The sequence below is a fragment of the Melopsittacus undulatus genome, chromosome 5, assembly GCF_012275295.1.
Source record: "Melopsittacus undulatus isolate bMelUnd1 chromosome 5, bMelUnd1.mat.Z, whole genome shotgun sequence".
Lineage (NCBI taxonomy): Eukaryota > Metazoa > Chordata > Aves > Psittaciformes > Psittaculidae > Melopsittacus > Melopsittacus undulatus.
This window is the reverse complement of record NC_047531.1, coordinates 82,918,260-82,942,712: the sequence shown is the minus strand read 5'-3', so window position 1 is coordinate 82,942,712 and position 24,453 is coordinate 82,918,260. Positions and strand designations below refer to the sequence as shown.

Genomic DNA, 24,453 nt, shown 5'->3' with positions numbered 1-24,453 from the left:
GTGATCCAACCTCCTGTGAGAAATGGAGCCTAGATAAGACTATCTATCACCTTGTCCAATTGCATCTCAAAAACCTCTACTGATGGGACTCCACCACATCCCTGGGGAACTTGTTTTAGGGAATGATTATTCTCACTGTAATTTCTTTTTTATATATATCGGGATGAAACCTCTCACAGTGCAATGTGTACCCATTGCCTCTTGTCTTCTCCATGTAGCCCCTTGTGAAGAGAGACCCTCCATCCTCTTTGCTGAGTAGCAGCATGTTCTGCAGTTACAAGCCCTGAACCCTCACAATGTAAAGTCTGGATATATGGTGGGGCATCATGCTCTGCAGTGCAGTGTGGCAGGGTCAAATGGACAAAATACTGACATTTTGAGCCATGAAGCACTCTGTCATAAGCTTCCGATATATAAAAGTCTTCATGAAAATCACTTGCCTCTTAGACTGTCTGTGGGGACAGATGGGCTGCTCAGTCTGTTACAGGATGAGAGCTTATCTTGCCACTCTTCAGGGGAGATGGCTCTTGGCTTACAACACAATATGGTACCCAGTTATCTTGTGTAATTTACTTCCATTTAACAGTTTATCTGCCTGCATGTCATATCCAAAGGCTCCTCTCAGGTATTTGTTTTGGGAGAGGAGTGGACCTCCTTCCCTCCATCCCATTTCCCCACACTTGCATCCTTGCTGTTCCTTGAGAGCCTTCCTCCATGTGAGGCAGTGTCCCAGGGGCTTATGGTATTGGTGGGGGCAGCTGCTTGGAGCTGAACCATGGCAAATCACTGACCTTCCCAGTGAGGAAAGCTAACAAATAGCACTGACAACCCTAGTTTGTTTGTTTCCAAGTTGTTTCCTCTTCTGCTAAGATTACAGCGAAAACTTCTTAAAAAAGCTAAAAAATGTAAGCACTTCTGTGAATGATTTCATGGGTTTAAATAAAATTTCCTCTTTCACAGAGACCAGCTATATTAAGCATTTTAGTAGTTACTAATAACTGATGTTTTTCTGCCTTCCATTTGCAACTCTTATGCAGCCACTAGAAGTGGCATCAGTCTCTTTAGGCTTCTCATTAAAATAAATGAAAAATGTATATATTATTATGCTGTAATGACATCATTCTGCAACATGTATTTTACATACATCTACTATGTATAAAAACTCATGTGAGTGCTGCTTTTTCTTTAGAGAGCTACTTCCATATGGGGTTTGGAACGATAGGATGCTCCTGTCAGTAGATGTCTAGTGCTTTTTGTCATTCTGTATTTTAGGATGTTAGTTGCTAAGTTTACTGTGATACAGAATTTTTTGCTTAGTAAAATTCCCAATGACCTTACAAGTTCTCAGATTTCTAGTTGAGCTGAGTAATAAGTATTTTGGGGAAGTGAATGTGGAAGAGGATATGCTATTTAATTGGGGAAACAAGAAGTATAATATTCACTATATATATATATATATCTGTCATACTGGGATGACTCAAGACAGACTTCAGTTAGAAGGCAGGCTCCAATACTGCTGTAAATGTAGCACAAGGATATTTAGTAACTGGAAAGAGACACCAAAATTTTCCATGCAGAAGTTAGGTAACTGTGGGGTTTTAGGAGGCCTGTTTTTCATGATTAAGGTTTGGTACTGCATTTTCATATAGCTCGACCTTGATTTTCAACAGAGTTCTCTGATTTCTATATGGGTTGGAAATCAGTACTTCATTCATTAGAATAGGTTGTAAAGGAGGAATTTTCCTTTGCTGTATTTTCATTCTGTTCCTATGCCCCTCAAAAGTGAACAGAGGTTTAAATCTTTCACTGTCTGTTTCTAAGGTTTTCTGGAATAAAATCAGGCTTCCTGGCCCTTCTGTAAGTAAAATAGAGTCACTCATGGTGCATCTGTTGACTGGGAAGATGAATGGCTTGCTTTGGAGCATCTGAGAGCAGCAGCATCTCAGGTGTGATGGGTGGTCATTAAAGAAGGTGTGTCAAGGCTCTAATTAACACAGTCCTTTTTCTTTTGGTTGCCTTCACTAGGAAACTGCTGGAAGAATGCTGTGACCCTGCACAACTCTTTGCTATGACAAAGCTGAACTCCCCAATGGGAAAGAACCTCTGGTTTGATGGGGAATTTTTATATTCTGTTACTATTGACAATGCGACTTACTCCCTCTTCCCACAGGTTAGTAACCTTTTTTCTTCTCACTTTAAGAAATAACATACTAAATAGTAACGTGGTACAAGTGAGTAGGCTAAATGTTCATCAACAAATTGTATTTTCATGTCTCAATACAAAACAGCCTCTTCTGCTTTCTTAATTCTTTGTTGTGAAAATCATATGATGTTTGTATGCATGTTAATGCTTCCCTGGCCACTTTTCAAGTGTGCAGATATACACAAGGTGTGAGATTGGGCTACCCGTCTTGATGTTTAAAATGCTAAGCTGTGGCTATTTTAGGAAGGTGATTTCTACATTTCAGTCAGTGATCATGCTCCCTGGGAGCATGGTCCCTCATCTAGGATTGCTTCAGATCTATTTAGCTAAGATGTGACATTGCTTTGTGTGAAGGTGCGTGAAGTTACTTCCAAGTTAATGAAGTTTATTGATGGCATGCAATGTGAGCTCAATATCAGAAGCCAGCAACTTGACTTTGTTGATTCCTGCTGTGTTTTGAATACTAAAATTGATTTGTGGCTGTTCAGCAAAGGTGTTTTGGGTTAACCCTCAAAACCCCAGCAAAGGGCAGAGTTTTTGAGTGCTGGGGATCTGCAATACTGGCCTAAGCGTCTTGTATTTTCAATTAATACACAAACTGATGTTAAAAAATGAGCTTATTATATTCAATTTTGCTTGTGGAAGGGGAGATATTTTATGTGGCTACACATTTATAGAAAGACAAACATCTGAACATATTAATTTATGTGTTATTCTAACTCATCAAATCTTTAATAGGTATTTATGAAGCCTCCCAGTCAGTGTTGAGTCATTCACACTGGGCTTTTCTCATTTGTTGTTGTTTCAGATAAACATGTAGCAGATTTCTTACTTGTTAAACTCATCCTGCAAATAAAACATCAAAAAGGTAATTAAAAGAAGGCCAGCAGTGTAATGACTTCAAATGCTTGTTTTAGTGGAGATAGAATGAGAGGAAAATGCAGAGTGGGGAAGAGGACATGGGAGCAGCTGCTTTCTATGTTAAAATGTCATCTGGAAGAGGGGTTTTAGAGCTGTGTCTTGTTTAGGCTGCCAGCCTGCTGTCTTGTCACTTGTCTCTGCCTGTAGCAATGAACTGGTTAATGAGCCTCTACCTCCCTGAAGCTGCTCCCCAGCTGCTGTGTCCCTGCAAGCTCAGCAAACAAGTAGATGCTGAAATGTGCATGGCGAGTGTTCTTTTCCTGCTGTACAGCTGGAAGGGGCTGCCTGGCTGGAGTGAATTTCAGTCCCTGCCTTTGAGACTGGTGGAAAGTTTGTGCTGTGTCACAGAGAGGCAGCTGTAAATCCTTTTTGTGATGATTAGTAGGATTTGTTGATACAATATTGCACTGTTTGTTGGAGAAAACTGAAATCCATGTGGGTTGGCACAGTGAGGTCACTATTTTGTGTTGGATTTGGGATTTCAGATTTGGCTTTCTTTGCCACATTGGTGTCCTACTTCCTCTCGCAGGGAAGAGTAAAGTACTGGATGGGCTTCTTCAGAGAGGAATCATGTTCTTTGGAACTCTAGTGGTTCCCAGGCTCCTCAAAGTTTATCAGTTGATTGGATTGAGAGTGAGGAAAGCCCTGGGAAGGCCAACTGCTGAGAGACAACCTGAGCTAAGGATCTGGACTTCAGTGTCCCTTAGGCTTGCCAAGCAGGCTGCAAAGGGGATGGGTAGGTGCAGTTGTAGGGGTGGTGGTGGAAAAGGTGAATTTTCACAATGTTTCAAGCTTAGAACAATGCTAGAAATCAGCTCTAGGACCGGTGCCAGAAACACTGTTCCTTTAATGAATTGACAGGTGGTTAATTTCTGACAAATGCTACCTGCTACTGTTCCCTCTTTTCTTGCAAGTACCACTGCTCCTAACTTGATGTGTTATTCCTATGTATTTTTCCCAGAGGAATTTTGTAGACCTTTCTCAGATTAAACCCTTCTAGGCTTAAAACCTCAGGAAGATTTATTTGCAGTAAATCCTTAAAGTATTTTTGTAGCTTTCTCTTTGTTTCAAGAAAAATACCTAAATTTTACAGTCTTCTACTTTGAAGAATGGTGTCTATTAGCTTGCTAGCAACCGGAAAGTGATTTCTGTGAAGATGAATATTCCTTTCGAAAGTATCCAGAAGCTTAAAACCAGTCACAAAATATGGGTAATAGCCTGAAATGCTCAGGGGAAGTAACAGGAATGTAAACGACTGCAACTATGTTGATATAATTGAGAAAATATTTCCTCTGATATAAATAAGAAAGGCTCCATCCACATCAATCTGCTGGACTTAGGCCATTCTGTGCTTGCAGAAGGTTTCTCAGTCCTGAGCCATTTATTAACTTATAGGATAAAGTAACTGAACTAAATAGCAAAGTTGCTATATTTTATAGCAGAGAATAAGCTGGCTATGCATGAAGAGAAATATATACAGAAGTAATCTAAGTATGCCAGAAATTAATATGTAAAATATCACTTATTTTTGAATCTGAACAGTGCAAAATAGAATGTTTTTTCTTCTCAGTAATCTGTAGATAAAGCTCTTGCAGCTGGTTCAACATTTTCTGATGGATTGCTTTTTCTATAAGAATACTATTTCATCAAAATATAAATTCAGTATCAGCTCATTGTTTTTTTTTCAGTTCTTCTTTGAAGTGAAAAGGTTTTGGTAGAGTTATGGCATTTAATTTTACCATTTCTTTGAATGCAATATTTCAACCATGTGGGTGTTTTTATCAGCTCCATTGCTACTCTTTTTTTTTGCCCTCAGACTTTACTTGATTATATTCCTCCTCCTTATATTTTTAAGTTTTTGGTTGACTAAGGGATAAATTTGCAGAAGAAAAGAGCTTTATTATGGAAATAGTAATCCAGTGTTTCAGTTCAGTTTATGAGAACAAAACTTGAAGTTGCAGAGTTTTTTATGAACCAACAATTCCAGCTACTGGAATCACAGCATGGTTGGAAAGGACCTGAGAGCTCATCTAGTTCCAACCCCTCTGCCATGGCCAGGGACATCTTCCATTAGACCAGAGAAGTCCTCTGACTCTCCCCCTCTCTGTGTCATTTCCTCCCTGTTTTGTAGAATGTTGTTTTTTTGGGTTTTGTTGTGTTTTTTGGTTTTTTGAGACAGAAATGGACTATTACATAGACTGCACTATCTTTCCCATCCTGGAGAGAAACTGTTTAGTGGCTCAGTGTCAATACCTAATTGGTCAGGAGAAGTCTGGTGCAGGACATGGGTCATCACAGAGAATGGCCTAGCGTGCAGTGAGGGTGGGCATCCTGCCTGCGTCATCTCCTTGCAGTGTCATTGCCTGGAGCTGTTGGATAATGGAATGTAATTTCAATTAAAGTCAGACATTTCTTGACAGCAGCTTTGTTTTATTACTTGATGTGATCTACAGCATTACAGTCTTAGGAGGTAAAAAGTATAGCGTCTGCATGTAACTGTAGGTGTAGTTTAATACTAATAATGAGATATTATTCCTATTGTGTACCTACCACTTTTCTAAAGCGTTTCATGTAGACATGAAATTGCAATACCAACCAGTAATTTTGATAGGTGTCTGAGGGCACTGACCTCAGGTGAACCTACTACAGTTGAGTTTAGCAACATGGTCGGATAAACCTCTGAATAGCCAGGCTGTCATGTCTTAGGTTGACCACTAAAGGCCATGGGTAACTTACAAATGTATTTCCTTTCCCTTGTGGACCAACTGTTATACAGAAAATGGATCCACGTGTTGTTGAATGTTCAGGAGTCCTGTCCCTGACAAGACAGAGATTTACACCTTCCTCGCTCTTCAGCTTGGAGGTTTAGTCATGCAGCTCTGGTCCTGTTGCACTGTATTAATGCATGACAGAAGACATGATTAGCATTTTCCATCCTTTAGATGGAAAATGGCTAGACCATCCTGACCAGAATGGAAGAAACCAGGCTTCTATATATTCCTACAGTAATTTTTAGATGCTATGGGTAAACATGATGTGACCACAGGAATAGCAGGGATGTAACTCAAGACCATGTGAGAGAAACGTGAAGTAGCACTCATCAGCTTTTGAGTTAGGGCAAAAAACCAAGCCCCAGTTTCAAACATTTTCTAGAATAATTGTGCATTCTCTCCCGTCTTTTTCTTCCTCAGAGTCTCAAAAGCAAGCTTCAGACTATCCTTTCTATTTCAAATCTGAAGTGACTGAACACCAATCACTTGCTTTCCTAGGTAGCACAAGAGCTGCTCCAAGCACACACTGGTGCCTTTGCCAGATAGACATTTATGCCCTTGGGCCTTCAAAAAAACCCCACAGATCAATTCCACCTTTGTTTAGGATTTTGGGGATAAGAGGGTGTGGAACAACAAACATGGTTTAGCTCCTGTGTTGCTTCTGCATACTGAGCAGTACTAAAAGAAGTACAAAACCCTGTGGGATTTCAAGAGGATAATTCAGCCATGAGGCTGTTGTGACTTGACATGGTTTTTATATTTGGAAAGCTCTTCAAAAAATGTCTTTATCCATTTCTGTTGGTACCCAGGATTGTACCATTACTGTCTGGTAAAACAAGCCTGTGCATAAAGCAGCTGCTGCGTGTGGCCATAGGGCAGCTGAAATTCTTTACCTCAAGTAATGTTTTTGATGGTACCTAGAAGTCACAACTACAAACGTTATGCTGTGGGATTGTAAACTACAGAGCATAAAAGCCAAACCTGAAGAGGAAGTGGGCAGTGTGGTCAAAGATCACCAGAGAGGTTGTGCTACTGCCCTGGGAATTTTATGGGCTTTTTAGTCAACGTTCATCTGCTTCTCTGTGACATAAAATTGCTGCTTTAGAAGCAAGAAGTGTTGTCAGCAGAATAATTAAAGGAAGTGGTCACAGATGGGAAACTACAGGAACAGCAAACTTCTGATGGCTACAAGTAACTACAGGGCATATAAGCTGCCTGGCTGAGGGTATAAAAATGGAAGCAAGAGTGGGTTCTATTCTGCCCAAAGACAACACAATTAGGGTTTTTGTTGTTAGTTTTATTGTAGCTTTATATAGCTGGTAAGATGCTAAAAGGAGGTTCTTTCTCCATGCAGGGCTTTTTCTGGCAGTGATCTCGTTTATATACCAAGACTTCCACCTACAGGTGCAATGAGACCTTTGCTTCTTTGGAAGTTAGTGTGTAAAGCTTGAGTAAACTTTTATTGTTTATATCTTAGTTTACAACTATTAGCCTTTCTTATTATTTATTAATTTTATTATTAAAAGTAATCTTGTTCAAGTTTATTGACTTTTTACTGTATATGTGACTATATACTCAGTGAACAGATTGCATTAGACTGCTGTATTCAGTAGTTAAGCTTTTTTTGTGATATACTTCTTAAGTAGGCTTAATACTGATATTGGCTTATTTGAGGCTTAGGTTTGGTTCCATTTCACGACTAGCATTTACCACCTGGTGGAACAATGACTAGGAATTGATGAAATACTACTTACAGTTTACGTTCTTGATATGGCTCATGTAAATTTTACTGGAGTGTGGCAGGGTATCAGATTATGTTCAGAAAGTATTTCACCTGCAGCAAAGATGTAGTCCTCCCCCTTCTCCCAGGTATTCCTAAATACATGTAGAAGTGTGGCTTAGCACAGTCGGAAGCTCTGAAGAAATTCAGGGAAGGTTATACCATTGCAGAAGCTATTAAATAGAGGCATTAGGGTTACAAATCTTGTAGGAGGATTATGTAGTGACTTTTAAGAGATCTTTTATGTCTTCTAGCTTAAGGGGGAGTCTAAGCCCAGCTTTACATTTAATGAGAAATCTGCTGTATTACAGTTCAGGAGTTGACTTATGTAGCCAGGCACAGTTGATTTAGAGTCCTTATAGCCTGATAAGGTATGGAGGGGAAGAGCTGTGGTTCTTTTCTAGAACAACTGAATGGCTCCCATGAGGCAGCCATTGGCTTTTGAATGATGTTTTGGACATTAGGAAAATAACACAGTAGTGTGGTTTTGTCATATCAGGATGCACCAGGTAAATCCTGTGAGGCTGGATGTGTAGGTGAAGTAACATCTAACTCACTATTCCTCAGATCAAGAATCTAGGCTGTTTTTTCCTTCTTGATCAACAAAGCCTATGCTGTTTCAAGGTCTTTGAGGACAGATTTGACAAATCTGTGCTGCAGATTTTCTGCTGGCCAGTAAAAACCTATCTGAGGTGAATGTTTTGTGTGTGGTGGCTAAAATGGTAGTCTGTAGTGACAGGCAAAAAAGCAAGACAAGTGAAAGCACTGGTGTCTCCAGATGAAATGAGTTGGGATATGAGATATAAGAGCCTTGTGTAATGTAACTGTGAATCCCAAATGCAGAAAGGAATAGTTCTTTCTGTTGTGGTTATGGTATCTTCTACTTTTTAAATTTACTTTTTAAAGATATTTTAGACACTTCCGTGAATGATGGGCATTTGGGGCTGGTGACAGTTGACAGTGCTAGTGTAGGTATGTTGCAGAGAAGAACAACTTACTTATATGCATACCTGGCTTTGCAAGTGATTTGAAGGAGGAATATGTCAGCCCAAGACCATGGCTTAAAGTCACTGTCCTTCATCCAGTCCAGGAATATCAGAAAGACTGCTGCAGACATTTGCAGGATAACTTCATGTAGAGTACATTATTGCTAGCATGATTCTACACAAATTCCTAGGTGAGCCCTGGATCTATAAGCTGAAAGTGAATTATAACATCTGTGATCAGGGTTAGTGTTTTTCTCAGTGTAAAATGTACTGGACTAGTGGTCTCCAGTTTCAGAAGGTTCAGATGAAAGAGCATTAGATCAGGAGGAAATTACCTTAATTATATCTTAAATACTAGTTCTGTGAGACCTGAAATGTTTTCTAGGAACTCCCAAGTCATGCAGATGCATTCAGTTACCTTTGTTCTCTGGTGTGGGAATTGCATGATAGGTGAAGAACAAAAAACATATGTGATGGTAGGGGTGGCTTTTCCTTTTGCCCAGAGAATATGGCTTTATTGAAGGGGACAGAGAAGTTTTCTGTATGAGTAAATTATCTGGCATTGTGTGAAGGGGTAACGGCTGTGATCTCAACTGCCTGATGTGAAACAGCTCTTGGAAGTCAAATATCTTAATATTAACATAGCACCTTGTCCACCTGCTGCTGCCCTAACTAGTCTTCCTAGCCTTGAGCCTATGGCTAAGTGGGAATGAATGAAGAGTGTAATTCCTCACAACCTGTGCTTGAAAAGTATGTGCTTCAGATTTTGTTTTAAGACAAGGTCTAGATTCACAGAACAACTTAAGCACAGGTGTATTGCATTGAAATGCGAGTGTGCTGCTGTCTGGTGCTGATGGATCTATCTTGTGAGCTATTCAGTCAGATAAATGTACTAATGACCAATTTGTCATGTGTATGACATCTCCTTACTTATGGCTTTATGGGGTGTGACCAAAGTATTTGCAACCTATTAAGTCCCATGGTAATGAGTCTTTCCTGCAGTGACCAAAGGAAAGAAGTCAGTGCAGTGAAGGTGATAGTGGTGATACTAACATTACTTCAGCCTTTGGTGGTATGCATGGGCAGGCAGCTCCTTCAGAGATTCCCTGCTCACTTACCTTTACTATATCATCTCACTGGTTTTGTTGCAGCTAGTTGCAACATGTCAAAGCTAGCTGCAGATGTATGCTGGGGGATGCCTGAGAGCTACATGCAGTGATTTGAAATATGCTTGTTAGCTCCATCCTCTGCTTGCTGCACTTGGGTAAGAAGCACCAGTTACAAGAGAACAAGGGTTTCAGTTGTGGCCACTAAATTGAACAACACTGAATCAAAATCAACACCTATTTTCACCTAGTTCCCTTCTCACAAAGAAATGTATTCAATCACACCACGTAATTCAGAAGTACAGCACTATTTCTGATTTTACTTTTACAAACCCAGGCTTTTAAGGGGAAAAGCCTTGCACCTTCATACAGGGATCCACTATGCAGAGCTGCACCAAAATACAGGGGCACTGTCAGCTCATTCTGATGAGCTCAGTGAAACCTGGGCAAAGCCATTGTCTGAAGGGGATACTTGGAGGCTGCTGCCCTCTTGCCTTTGCCCCATGGCAGACAGCTCTACTTGGGATGTATCGAACGTATTTAATCAGTTTTTACAGCTTTCAATAGTAGAAGTTCTACAGCCCACTAGACAGTCTATTCTAGTATTTACTATCCTTATGTGTAGGATATTTCCTGATGTCTAACTTAAAATTCCCTCTTGGCTATGATTCAAGAGGGTTTTTTTCTTATCTTTTTTACATATAACTGCTATCAAGTCTCCCCACAGTCTTTTTTCTCTAGGCTAAACAACCACAACTCTTTTAATCACATTTCTAAACCTCTGGTTGTTTTTGTTTTTCTAATAGTCTGCAAGGAAAATATGTGACAATTAACCATGTGGTTCCCTCAGAAATATATCCTCAAGCTTTCTCTTTGGAGATGATACAAACCATCAATGCATATCCTCTGAAAGGCAGAGCTTAATGGCACATTTCTGCTCAAACAACTTTGTATTTAGTGTTGCTGATTATTCCTGTAGCCAGGATCCAGCAGCGACCGGATGTCACTACTAATGAGGTAAACTTAGTGTCCCAACATACATGCTCATCTCCTTTCTCTGGTAATGAGGACTGACTGGAGACAGAGCTCAGGGATCTTCTCTTTTCTGGGGTGAGGTCTTTGTGTGCTGTAGTCTGCTTCAGCTGTCTGCCTCAGTACTTTATGTAGCTGGAGAGAGACAGAAGGACACTTGCAGTGTCACAGCAGTGAGTCCCCTCTCCAGGAGTCACAGTGAAGATTGCATGGCATTACTATTGTATGTCTTTATTTCTCAGTGCATAGAGCCAAGCTGAATTAGACCTGTCTGCAGGGCATGAAATAATACCATGCATTGCTTTCTCTCTGTTGATTTTAATGAGGTTGTGAGAATGACACAAACATAGAACAGGAATGTGTAGCATATTCTGGTTTTTAGGCTGCCTAACCTATTTGTAAGCTAATTCATTAATAGACCTTCTCCATCTGGACTATCTCCAGCCTTTTCCTCAATCTAAAACCCACTGGCTTGTCTCACTTCCCTTCTCTTGCAGTAGGGTTTGATGAATGCATAATGTAGCTTGTTATTCAGGAGCAATACTGCAAAGGTAAGTGATGGGCCTAGGCTTACTAGGAGGCAGTTTAGGTGAAAGAAGTCAATAAATGCAAAGGCTACACAGACCTATTCTGTGGTCCATCATTGTGCCAGAAGACGAAACGAGGAATCCTTGGTATGATTTCGATGCTCTTTGTGACAATTACTTCAAGCACTTTACAGTCAATCAAATTCAGTGTTACTGTGTTATTGCACAGCTAAATCTATGCATAGGAATCTCTGGAGACAATTAAAATGAGGGCTTCTGCATGGGGAGTGTGTAGGCAAGAAATACTGCAAAACCCCTTTTTTATATACAATAAACATATAGAGATACTGAACCACTATTCCTTTTGCTTCAGAGACAAAAAGTTGGAAGAGACCTAGAGAACCCTTGTAATATCCTGGGCACTATATAAAAAGCCAGGAGTATTTCTTTAGCCTAAGGTATCAAACAAGGCCTTTGAAAAGCAGGACTAGCTCATTTAAGCTCATCATCATATTAAAGTGGAGTCATCCATGATTTTGTTGGCTTTATTTTTCATTTAGTTTTTGAGTGGTACAGAGATCCTTGACATGAGACCCAATGAAAGAAATGAGATCACTGGTGTCCTCATTTCCTGGGGCAGTAGTGGGAATCTTAATTTCTGCAGTTTTTATTGAGAGAGGAACAGGTATTATTCTCCTCGGGTACAAATTTACCACAGATTGGCATCAGGATGCCTAGATAGCCCCTGTGTTTTGGGACTTTCAAATTGAGTATCTGGTTACTTGAGATATATATATTTGAGAATAGACTGAGAGATGAGGAAGTTGTAGAGAAAACCTGTGTAGTGATAATTAGCAATGGTGGTTTCTTTTTATCTAGTCCCATTAGGCTCTTGTAAGGCTGAATGCTTTTCTGAAACCTGCTGTTGTGTGAAGCCTACAAAACAAATCACTTTTCCAGTCAAGTTTAGAAACTAGCTTTTTTTTTGTGATTTTAAAGGGTCTTCTTTTATGGGAGATGAAAAATGTAGTGGTAGAGTTAGAAAGTGTTTGGTGTGGTTCTACTCTCATGTAAATTATATTCTTCCTGTTAGCTTCATTGCTAGCATTTTTATCCTGCAAAGAAGATAGCTGTAGAACTCCTCATCCACAGTAATTAGGTATGCAAGAGATAATAAATGATTTTATTCTTTTTATATATATAAGCTTCCACTCCTTCTTTTAATCTTTCCAAGTACTCTGAAGTTTGATATGCCAGTTACCTCCATTCAATATTACTCTCGTTGACTGTGTAAACTTAACTTTCACACTGATTTACTTTGTAAAATGCATGTTAATAAGGACATCCCTATTGTCCTTCCTCTTTTTGGTTGCCTACTTGTGAGTACTGCTGAGTCTGTACTTTATAGAACTTTGCACTTTATTCTCTTTGCCACCTTTAGTTGGCCAGCTTGCACCAGGCAGGGGCCTGCCCAAGCTTGACCTGGCAGGGGCCCTGAATGATGGTGTTACTGACTCAGGTTTGGTGGTTCCACTGAAGTGCTGAAGGCAGCTGGAGTGAATGGTATGTAGTGTAATAGGCTGTCCATGAGTGTAGCTCTATAAAGTCATTTAACTCACACATATTTACAGAAATGTGAGCTTGTAAAACTGGCACCTTTTGATTCAACAGAGCTGCCCCTTCTTTCATATCTCCAAGGTTTATCTTCCCACTGACAAAAGCAAGCTTTATTCCTATTGTTCCTTCAGAGTACATTCAACTACAGAAAAGCATATCAGATTATAGGTTGTTGCCTTGCTCCTAACTAGCCTTGCCAGCTTAATAGGGTTTTTATCATACGTTTGTCTAGTGCTAAAGTTTTACATGACTCTGTTACCCTTGCTTCTCCATGGAGCCTGCAACGTACAAGGCAGATCAAAGTCAAACCTGATTTAAGAGACCTAACAGGGTCTTGATTTCAGAAATTACATATTTCTATAATAGGCACTTTCTCTTTATGTCTGTAAGGGCAAAACTCTAGCTAGTCTTTTGAGACAGGACTTTTCCATGCCGAAGCTGAAATCTGAGCTGGTGTCTGACTGAGAGGGGAGAAAAAATGTAAAACCAGAGTAAATATATCTTTTGTCTGATAGATATATTTACCTTCTGTGTTATCAAAATCTCTGATTATCAAAGTCTCTGATTTTGGTAATACAAAAGTGAGGTGAACTAGTATGTGCACTATACTATAGTTGTATTTGTGGATAATCCTATTACAGGTAAGAGGGTGAGAATAAATATTTTTGAAAACTTGCTCATTCCAGTGTACTTTTTGTGTTGCTTTTTGTCAAAGACATCTGCTGTCTACAGCATCCCAGTGTCCTTCTCTATGATAGAGATGTCTTTTATTGTCTTTCCTTCTCCATGGCACAGGTAAAGTTAACCGAGGCACAAGAAGCTGAACCTTAGGTTTGAGTGTTCAGAGGGAGCCTAGTTCATTACTTCTTAACATCTGAGTAGCTCAGACTGTTTTTCTCCTGGGTTCTAGCCCATGCACCCTGTACTGAGCCATTCCTGATAGCTCCCCAGTCTGCCATTTCAGTTCTTTATCATGCTTTCCTCACCATGTTTTTTTGTGGCTCCTAGATTTCCCCTAGGTAGTCTCCAGCTCTCCTCACCTGCTTCTGTTATTCTTCAGTCTCTTGGTGTCTCTTTCTAGTTGGTCTTTTAATCATAGTTAGGGGGTCAATTGACTCCCCAGTTAACACTTTCTGGGCTGCTGTCATGTTGCGTGGAGTTCATGGATCTTAATAATAGACTCTAGAGACAGAGACTTGTTGCAGCAATAAAGATGAAGAGCATGAATCTCATTTTGCATCTGTTTCACAGCAGCATAACTCCTCTGGCCTCTCTGCTTTATCCTGCTGTGGGGATTTGAATCCTGCATAAAGATGAGACAACCCCCTTCCACGTAAGTGCTACTCCATTAGTCCGATACTGAGGTAGCTGGCACACCTGGAGTGAAATTCAAAGCGTTCTAGAAATAAATTACAGGTTTTCATCACAATTTTTCCACTGTAAAATGATTTATTTTCGATGAGTGGTGTCAGGTAGGAGTTGCAGTTGTTTTTCTGTTGCCTATTTCTTTGTTGTCTGGATGTCTTTGTTTCTCCTATAGTAATACTGTGTAATAATGTTCTCCTACTATTCTGATAGCTTTGTTGTGGCTTTGAAGGTATAAGAACACAGATAAACCAAACTTTGTGAGAAGAGGTAATAGTTTCTATCTAAACCAGCTTAAGCTTAGATCTTGTAAGGCACTTTTTCATTGCAGATTCCACAATACAGGTTTTACTCCTCTCTGTTTTATGGATGAGGAAACAAGCAGTTACCTAAGGTGATGAGGTTATTAGCAGAACCTAGAGCAGAACTGTTTGATGAACATATATGAATATATGATGTACGCTATATGGTTGGTTTGCTATGTCCAGAGGAAAGAGTGCACAGTTCTTAAAGGTTTTGCGTATTTGTATGAGGTTTTGGTACATTCTGTATTTGCCTGATCTAAGCCACTGAGCTTCCAGACTTCTTCAGTAAAACTCAGTGGTGAAAGAGGATTAGAGAAGGTTCATTGGCCTGAAAAGGTCTTTTTTTCTTTCAGATTGATGGATTTTAAGCACATATCCAACGTCTGATGCACTAACTTCTGAAATATAACTGGCTAGTTGCTAAATTTCATCAAGCAATGTAAAGTCAAAACAGGCAGGGCGCCTACTCATCACAGACAATATAAGCTGAACGATGATTCTGCAGAAGGACTACACATGCAGTCAGGAGTTTTGATTAGTTGGGGTTTACCTAACATCAACTGAGTCTTGCTTTTCTTTAATCCTCCACAGTTAGAATCATGTTGCTCATACTTTCTTCCTGAATTTTCTTGCAGTGGGAAATTCTTCTTTATGGCATTGCACTGTTTTTCTAATGATGTTTTTCTTGCATGTCTGAACATGCAGTATCCCCTCTTGTTAGCTGTCTCTCCAACCCATTATTTAAGAGCATAGGCACCTTATTCCTTTCTTTGCTCTCTGTTTCTATGTAATTTTTCTTTTAAAACATTTTAGATCACAAAAAGACCATGTTTCCATTCTCGATTAACATGTTGTGATGACATTTGTCTGTGGCATTTTAAAGCGAATTAAGTATTATTTTAATGTGCTACAGATTTTTTGGAAACCATATCAAACTGTTTTGTTAAGTGTCTTGTTGCCAGGCAGGTTATGGCTTATTTTTTAAATTTTTAAACTTTTTAATCTTAAAACTTGAATACATACAGGAAATCTAAGATGTGTCACATTCCTAATTTGACAGCAATCGAAATCAGTCACTTAACAACCCCTTTACCTAGCTGTAAATTGAAGAAGTTTCTCTCATCTTCTGGCAAATAGGTCAACATTACATTTGCTGTTGTACTTTCAGGGAAGCTAAATACATTATAACTTGCAAAAACATGACAAGTATGTGTGTGGCTTTGATGAGTAGCCTTTCTGCCAGAATTTGTGGATTTTTTATCTTTCAAAAAACATTTTCTCTGAAATTATGCTTTCAGGGTCTTTTCCATTTCACTAACATACACCTAACTATCATTTACTAGCAGTGCACTCCAAATTTGTGTCAGGAGGAGTAAATTTAAAACTCATGGTTTCGTACTTTAAAAATTGTCTTTTGATTGCCATATCTTTATGTTTTGCTTTCAACACATGTCTAGCTACTTAGTCAAGAGAGAAAAAAGCTGTCTCTGCAAAAATTATGAGCTCAGGAAAAAAGATTTCTTTACTTTGGTGGCGTGTTAAAAGCAATTTACACTGTGCATTGATATTCTTCCCACTCCTTTGGGACTTGTCAGGAATCATTTGTGACAGTTTCATTTGAACGGGCAAGAAGAATCTTAATTTGAGGGAAGGAACAGAAAATAAATCGGTTACAATGGAGGCTGTATTGCAGCCTTTAGGCTCTCTGGAGTTTGGAATCCCCATTGCCTGTGCTTGGAGTGCCATGGAAAGGCTGCTTGCAGATCAGATCCCAAGCATATGTATGATGACAATTATTATTCTATCTGATACACTTACTTAACATCTTTCCTCGGATATTTTGACACCTGCAGATGCAAAGTGCTTTGTGTCGTTATCTCCAGTGCAGGAGGCTTAAAGGTAGTGGGAACCCTTATGACTGGACCCGACCTCAAGCTGTATAGCTGCATCTGGTGATTTCACAGTCATGGTGCTTCAACTGCAGCATGTTAGCGTTACAAGGCTGAAGTTACCCTGCTACAGCACAGTTACTGCTTCTGGATACAAAGGACTCCTTATGCTGGATCATATATCATACTCCACTAATGACTTCCAGTAACTCAATGTTGCATCCAAAATATATCTTATTTCCATCATCTCCAGAAGTATAAATGTGGGAATAGCACTGCCAACTTTGCCTGTCGAACTGCAATACCAAAATACATCACTATAGCTTAAGATACTGATTTTCCGAACACTTGCTACCTAGGCCTACAATGCAGACAAGAGACATAAAATGTATTATCCTACCAAATCATTGAAATGCATGAACAATCAAACCAGAAATTAAATACCACATCCTGACTGCAGTCAGAATACTGACAAATACTAGCCATTATCCTAAACTTAAAATTCCCTCTGGAAGATACTGATTTTTAGGGAGAAAACATTTTAATTTCTATCCTCATGGCTGATTGGGCTGTTAATTGAATGACTGAGTTTTACTTTTGTTTTTTAGGTTCTTTAAAGCACTGCTCTGAGTGTGCAAGCAGATATAAATTACATCACTGTTTAGAGACAATGAAAGTCAGGATCTCTTGGGTGTCCAATCAGCTGTGTAGGATATTACCTCATCTGCTGGATCAACAACGAGTATTTACACTTCTGTTATGTTTATTGCAAAAAAATCATTGTGATATTCTTTTCCTTCATTTATGGACCTTTTTTCTTATTTTAACTTGATTCATTATAATTTTCCCTATTTAATGCTTATTCCAAGCCATTACAGCCTGCAATTGCATTTTTGTCATTATGCTACATATATGGATGTGATATATATGAATATAAAATTACATCATTCAGCATGTTGCCAATATTGCACCTACCAATGAAACCTCTGTTGAAAACTCTTTGTGTTACATATTAATATTTTTTCACATATACTTGTGCTACTGGTTAGAATGACAGGATTCTTTTATCTGACTGAGGTGTAAGCTTTTGCATTAGAGGTCTGTCCTTCATACCAGGCAGATCTACAGGCCTCAGCTAAAACCCTCTGTCTGTCTGCCTGTGTGTCTTCATTTTGGAGTGCTTTCTTGTTTATGACATATGAGAAAGGGAGAGATGTTGCCTGAAGTCTTGCATCTTGTGATGCTCTTGGAAAGAGTATGTTCTCAGCTTTTGCACACTCAATATGGAAACTCCATGGAGCTATTCCCTAGGCCTCTCGGTAAGAAGAGTCAGAGAGGTGTTTGTGGAGAAGTTAACTGTACTGCAAGATAGTGGGTGTGACTGTGTGTGATATCTGTGAGATGTTTCTGGGAGGCAAGGCTGCAGCCCCAGGTGAAATGTCATTTCATGGGGTTTTTCTGGCCACAAGAATGTGGCATAAGTCACACTGCATCTTCCCTCTCCTTATAGCAACTTGTGTGCTTGTCAGGCAGTGTACTTGGGATAAAGAGTCCTAAAACAGGAGAGAGTGACTATTAATGGCACTGTAGTGGGGGTATATGATGCAGTGTATGTCTCATTCATAACATCTAAAGCCTGAGAGGTCTGAGGAAGTTTCATCTCAACCCCTGGATGACCTGAGTATGGCTCCTACCCTGAGGCACATGGATTTTATTCTGTGAGATCTCTAGGAATGCAGCAAGCTTGTAGCTCTGTGTCAAGTCCCCCTATGTATCAGTTACTGCAAGTTCAGTGGACTTGTAGCATTCCTTTGATGTGGTGAATTTGAATGTCTGAATTTTAAGGAGTGGGAGATGTGATTTAAACAAAATACTGTAGCCTGTGACCCACTGCTTTGTCAAACTCAATGTGAAAGGCTTGCCCATTTTGAATTCTGGTGTAGAATCATTGCTAATTTATCTTTAGCATGGTGTTGTAAAACAACCTCCTCTTCACTGCACTGCAGTATTTGGAGTGCAGTATCTGCCAGTCAGTTCTTTCTACAAGTATCCTCTTCTGGCTTAAACCTTGGTAATATTTTTAACTGCTTAAATGGAAGCTTTGCAACTAGACTTTGTTGTGAATAAAAAATGCAAGCCACTAATTCATGAATACCAATAACACTTTCAGATGAATCTTGATTTAATTTATAAAAGGGAAATTGCAAATTTCACAGGCTTCCAAGATTTGAATACAAAAACTCAATGAAACTCAGTAGTTTTGGTATGTTTTCATTTTGGAATTTAACTCTGAAATGAAACAATGTGATTTTGAAGGGAAAGAAAGGAAGATATTATATATGTGAACTTCTATACAGTAAGACTGATCCCTATTATCAGACTCTTCAGGCAGTTTTGTGCAGTACTGTTATTCTGCTAGACATCCAAGGGGCTGAGGGAGTTCAGTCTTGTTCTGGACCTTATCTTTATTTCCAGGTTGCCTTTTCTGTCATCAAAACCCGCAGGTCTTTCACTTCAGCTCAAGAAGGAACATTACCTTTCCTAGGTTTTTACTATCCTCCCTACCAGAGGAGACCAGCACAAAAATGGAAGATTTAAGAGGTCCACTTTTGCAGAATCTTTACTAGTGATGGCAAAAATACAAAAAGAGAAGAGAACCTAATCTGATTTTCTAATCTCAGGTCATGTTTTGAGAGATAATGAGAGGTTGTATCTCTAGGGGAAAAAACATCTCTCCTTTTTAGTGTGACAATTTTCATCTGGGTACAATTGAGAAGAAATATAATGTAAACATTCACAATGTCATTTTAAGTCTGCCCTTTAAAGGCTATTCAGACATGAGTGGAGGGCAACATGACTTGAATATCTCTCTAATTGACTGAGAGAGCTCTAAAAATAGAGATACTGTGAGAAGATGAAACCAGAGGACACAGTTACATGTCTGATCCAAAGCCAACCACAAGCCTGTGCTGTCTTTTTCCATGAGATTCTTCATGTGAATAAAGGAAGCTAAAGGAAAAGTTAGAAGATTAAGTTTGGGGAGTATCAAAATTAGACAAGTTGGTTTTCAAAGGGTGGAAGATTATGGCATGTATTCTGTGGCTTCTTTGTAAAAGGATGAAAACTAAAGCACTGCAATGAGTATAACAGGCAGAGTGGAGTGGTCTTCTTAGCCAGAGAAAGAAGTCTGAGAAGAAGATCATAGAATCATAGAATAGTTAGGGTTGGAAAGGACCTTAAGATCATCTAGTGCAACCCCTCTGCCATGGGCAGGGACACCTCACACTACACCATATCACCCAAGGCCTCATCCAGCCTGGTCTTGAACACTGCCAGGGATGGAGCATTCACTGTCATGTTTGAATGTTAGTGTTATGTGCTAGCAAGTACTAAGACTGGGGCAGCATGAGACTAATTAATGACCTGTCATCTCAGTTGGAGACCTTCTCCACTGATAAACTCAAGGTCCTTTGCTCTTTCACTCCCCTCTTCCAAGTTACAAGGCCCAGATGTTTACTGTTAGGAAACTTCTCTCCCCAGCCTAGTGTTTGAAAATGGCTGAAAGGGGCCCCAAAACCAAGAGGAAAGAAAACCCTCTAGAGACCTCAAGTATCTTGCTAGTCTGTGGCACTCAGCAGTAATCAATCCAGCACATTCTTATTAGGCTAATAGCTTCCTGCAGAGTGAGTCATCATGACATTCAATAGATTGCCCTAGATTTGCTTGTGCTTTGGGAATAGCTTTTAGTGAAAAATAAAGTTAGTTTTAGTTTAATAGAAAGATGAAAAACTATTTGCTGGGTCTAACAATAATTAAAAAAACAAACAAAAAACAACCCCCCCCAAAGAACAATGTGTTGTTTTTGTGGCTACTTTGATTTCCAGTGTTTTGTTCAACTGGCAGAAGAAAGTTGCCTTTCATTAAAACTTCTGACACGGTCATCTCCAAACTGCAGCCTCGAACAGAGGATAACACATCAGTTTCTTCTGAACTCTTCTCTCAATGAATGTAATTATGCCCCTAAGAGTTTGGGGTTTATGGTGGTTTTTGTTTGTTTGGGGGGGGGGGGGGGGAGGGATTTTATTTTTTTTGGGGTTTTTTTTCCCCCCGGACAAATGGAATGGAAAATAGCACATGAATGACATGAGTAAGATGTGCCGAAAATGTGCTATCAAGAATACAGGGGCTGTATTTGCTCAGGATAATCAAGATACAAAAGAAGTATTAAAAGCTGCCTCAGAGAGCTATGCAGTTTGTTACTACTGTGAAAACCTATGAAAAGCTAACGTGCTTCCCATTATGTAGTCTGGAATAATCTTGGCGAGTACTTGGACCATCCCGGCAGATTGACAGCCGCCAGCGGTGGGGTCGGGGATGGGATCGGACAGGACAGGTGGATGGGACGGACAGATCAACAGGGGGAACAGCGGCTGCAGCTCGGAGCTGGCCAGGGTGCTGAGCCGGCATGTTTCACTGCAGCGGGTGGTCAGGAAAACAGCACAGCAAATGACAGTTAGAGACTTACCTGATTGATGCAAAGACACTGAAGCACTTAAGAAACACCATATATTGACCAGTTTTCAAACTGGAGTAGGAGGTTAGACTAGATTACCTGAATTATATGATACTAAAACTGAGGGAAGCACCAAGTCAGTGGAAAAAGACATGTTTTTGTGTGAAATTAATTTTGTTCTGTATTGCCTTTCAGTAGGTTTGCAGTTGCCTCAGTGTGCTCAGTTTAACTTGACTTCTAATTTTCAGAGTCTGATGTAAAAACTACATCTTAGGTTGGGTTTGGTCCCTGAAGCCTTGCCCCTCTCTTTTGCTGTGCTCCCATCATAGGAGCTAGCCCCAAATGGACTTCTGTGAAGGTTTGCAACAAATGACACTTTCTGTTTGCATTTTGGGAAATATACCCTTATATAATGAGATGACACTTTTCTCCATTTTAATCTTATATTACTAAGTGGTTTATTACTGATACAGAAATTGTTGTTTATTCAAATCAGATTATGATAAGTTATTCAAACAAGGTCATGAATTACTCTCATGCCTCTAGGTGAAAAAAAATAGAGTTTTGTTTTCATTACTGGAAAAAATAGTTTATGGAAATTTCACTGATTCTGTAATTGTAGCAGCTTTTTCTCTCTGCCTCCCTGGACTTCTCAGCTTCTGTTTTCATAACCTTTAGACATGACATTGCATGTCATTGCACTTTTGTCTAATTGCTTCCTTGTCTGGTAAGCATTCCTTGTTAAACAGTTTGGTAGTCACTCACTATATGTAAATCCTGTTATGCTACTAACCACTTTCTTTACTTTTCAGCAAGGTCTTTTAACCTTGGCTCTATATTTCTTCAGAAAGACTGCTCTAAGCAGAGATAGTGCTCTAAATGAAAACCTATGGCCTTGTTTCATGTGCAGTCCTTAAAATTCTTTGTGTTGTTTTCCTTGCCTATGTTTATTTGCTTTTCAACTCTTATAGGTCAACCTTTTGTTTTTTTGTTAGCTACGTGAGCCAGCTCACATGCCATCTAGGTTTGTGGACGAAGGATATGCTAAAGATGCAAGATATAGACTGATGCAGCCTCCTGGCCTGACACAGATATAATGGCTCTTTAGAGCTGGGTACATTTACTGATTCCTCATAATGATTTTTAATTCTTAGTGCATTTTATGTATTTGATTTGACTGAGTGTTGTGGGGAGGAAAAAAAGTCATTGCTCACTTCTTTGAATTCTTGCTATTGTTTCAATCAATTCAGTACTGCATTTAAATGAACTCACTCTCTCTGTAAGATGATACTGCATATTGGATTTTTTCAAATGTTTCTGGGCAACCCAGTATCATAAGGCTTTTTCATCCAATCACTACACATAAGCTATTCCAAACAGCTTGAAGTATCAGAACCCCATAAATATATCCTAACCATACTTTCTTTGCTGCGGTTATCTTCACTGTTTAACTACATTTACTTAATTGTAATAAGAGGAAATGGTTTTATTTTATTTTATTTAACCAAGAAAGATCAGTAAATAGATCTGCATCTGTATTGTAAAATTTGTCTTAGTTAGGAATTTCCTCCATATCTGTAGGTAAAGCTTTCCTAAGAGGCTCAATTTTTCTCATTAATAGAGAGGGGGGAAAAAAATGTGTCTGCAAGTATTAAAGAAAGTCAGCACTTCTTCCATGCTGCCAGAAACCAATCTCAGTGTTTAAACTCTGCTCAAACTCTAATTGCAAATTTCCCAGAAAGATCAATCCTTGCTAGTTGTCCTTGATGTCTTTTTAACTAGTGAAACTCAATAGATGTCTTTGATTCATTTGAACTATTTAGGGGTAAAGCAAAGGCAAGAATGTTTTTTGATTAGTGGAGCTTTTCCTTGTAGACACTCATTATTTAATATACCAGCTAAATGGAAGTGCTTTTAAGACAGTCTGAAAAGTAAAAGCCAGAGCTTTCAACTTAGGTGTCTATCACATGATAACTAAATCCCTGTTTTGGTGCCTGTATAAGCTGATTGATTTCCTTTACTGCAGCTCCTTATTCATATCAGTGGGATCAGAGGGCCTTCAGGAATTCAGAGAGCCAATCCATTGTTTGAGTGTTATTGTCCTTTATACAAGTAGAATTGGCAGCACTCTATATTTTTTATGAGCTGAAACTAACCTTATTTATTGCATATACTGTGTGCTACATTTTAGAGAACTTTGTGTTTCTATAGATGGATGAGCTTTTTAATAAATCAGCCACATATATGCAGATTGGTCTCCTGACACCTTCTTCTGAGTCCTCCTGTGTGCTGTCTTTCCTACCCCCACCCATTTTCAATGCAGGCTGTTGTTGCGTTTCACAAGCATTTGTATTCTGCTCATGAGATTGTAGAAACATTCATCTTGCATCAGTTCTACAGGGTTAGGGTTGCTCTTGAAATGCTTAGTAGCTGTGTGTTTCATTGTGAATTGGTCCTAGCGATACCCTTGTGCATATATGAAACTGCTGTGAGAAATCCATTGTAACTCCTGGAAAATAAGTGAGTAGTACCGCTTACTGAGCAATAGTTGGGCTTGCGAAATTCCCAAGCATTTTCTTATCTTTGCTGGCTGTGTGTTGTCCCACACTCTTACTAGAGAATAATTCAGCATGAGAGTACATTGTCTACTTTTTACTACACCAGCTATAAGTAAGTACCCTGCAATTTTCCCTAGTCTGTTTTGGTTTGTTCCTTTTCTTCCATCCTGAAACTGCTGAGGGAGAAAATACATCAGGTTTGGAGGACTTTGTCCCTGAGCAATCGTAGTATTTGTTTTTGATCTACATTTCTCTAACTAGAATATAATAGCTATTTACTGTAACAAAAGCTTCTCTGTATAAAAGTAAAAATGTGTCCCTACACACAGTAACTTCCACAGCTAGGACATTGTATGCTGCAATGGAGGATATTAGTCTAAAAATATATACTAAATTTTCACAGGCAGGCAGAATAACTCATTAAACTCTTGTAAAATAGTAACTACTCTTGTTGTTTAATAGACATGCGAGACATTAAAAAAGTATTTTTTTCCCCCTGTCCTGGGTTCAGCAGTAGCAGTCATTTTTCTCCTTCCTAGTAGCTGGTGCAGTGCTGTGTTTTTGACTCTCAGCCTGGGAACAGCGCTGATAACACTGATGCTTTTAGTTGCTGCTCAGTAATGTTTGCTCTGACCAAGGACTTTCTGAGTCTCATGGTCTGTCAGGGAGGAGGGGAAGCTGGGAGGAAGCAGAGACAGGACACCTGACCCAAACTAACTAAAGAGGTATTCCATACCACAGCATGTCATGCCCAGTATATAAACTGGGGGCAGTTACCTGGAAGGGCTAGATCACTGCTCGGGTCAGGCTGGGTATTGGTTGGCGGGTGGTGAGTGGTCATATTCTCTTCCCTTGTTATTTCCCTTATCATCATTATTAT

At 39.4% G+C, this 24,453-nt stretch overlaps 1 protein-coding gene across 1 annotated transcript in view; it reads left to right on the top strand.

Annotated features, from left to right (window-relative positions):
* Window positions 1-24,453, top strand: part of ST8SIA1 (ST8 alpha-N-acetyl-neuraminide alpha-2,8-sialyltransferase 1) — a 106,211-nt gene that overhangs the window by 28,144 nt on the left and 53,614 nt on the right. Inside the window, exon 2 of the mRNA XM_034063417.1 lies at window positions 2,026-2,170. Coding sequence (XP_033919308.1) covers window positions 2,026-2,170 — 145 coding nt within the window. The remainder of the gene's footprint in view (window positions 1-2,025; window positions 2,171-24,453) is intronic.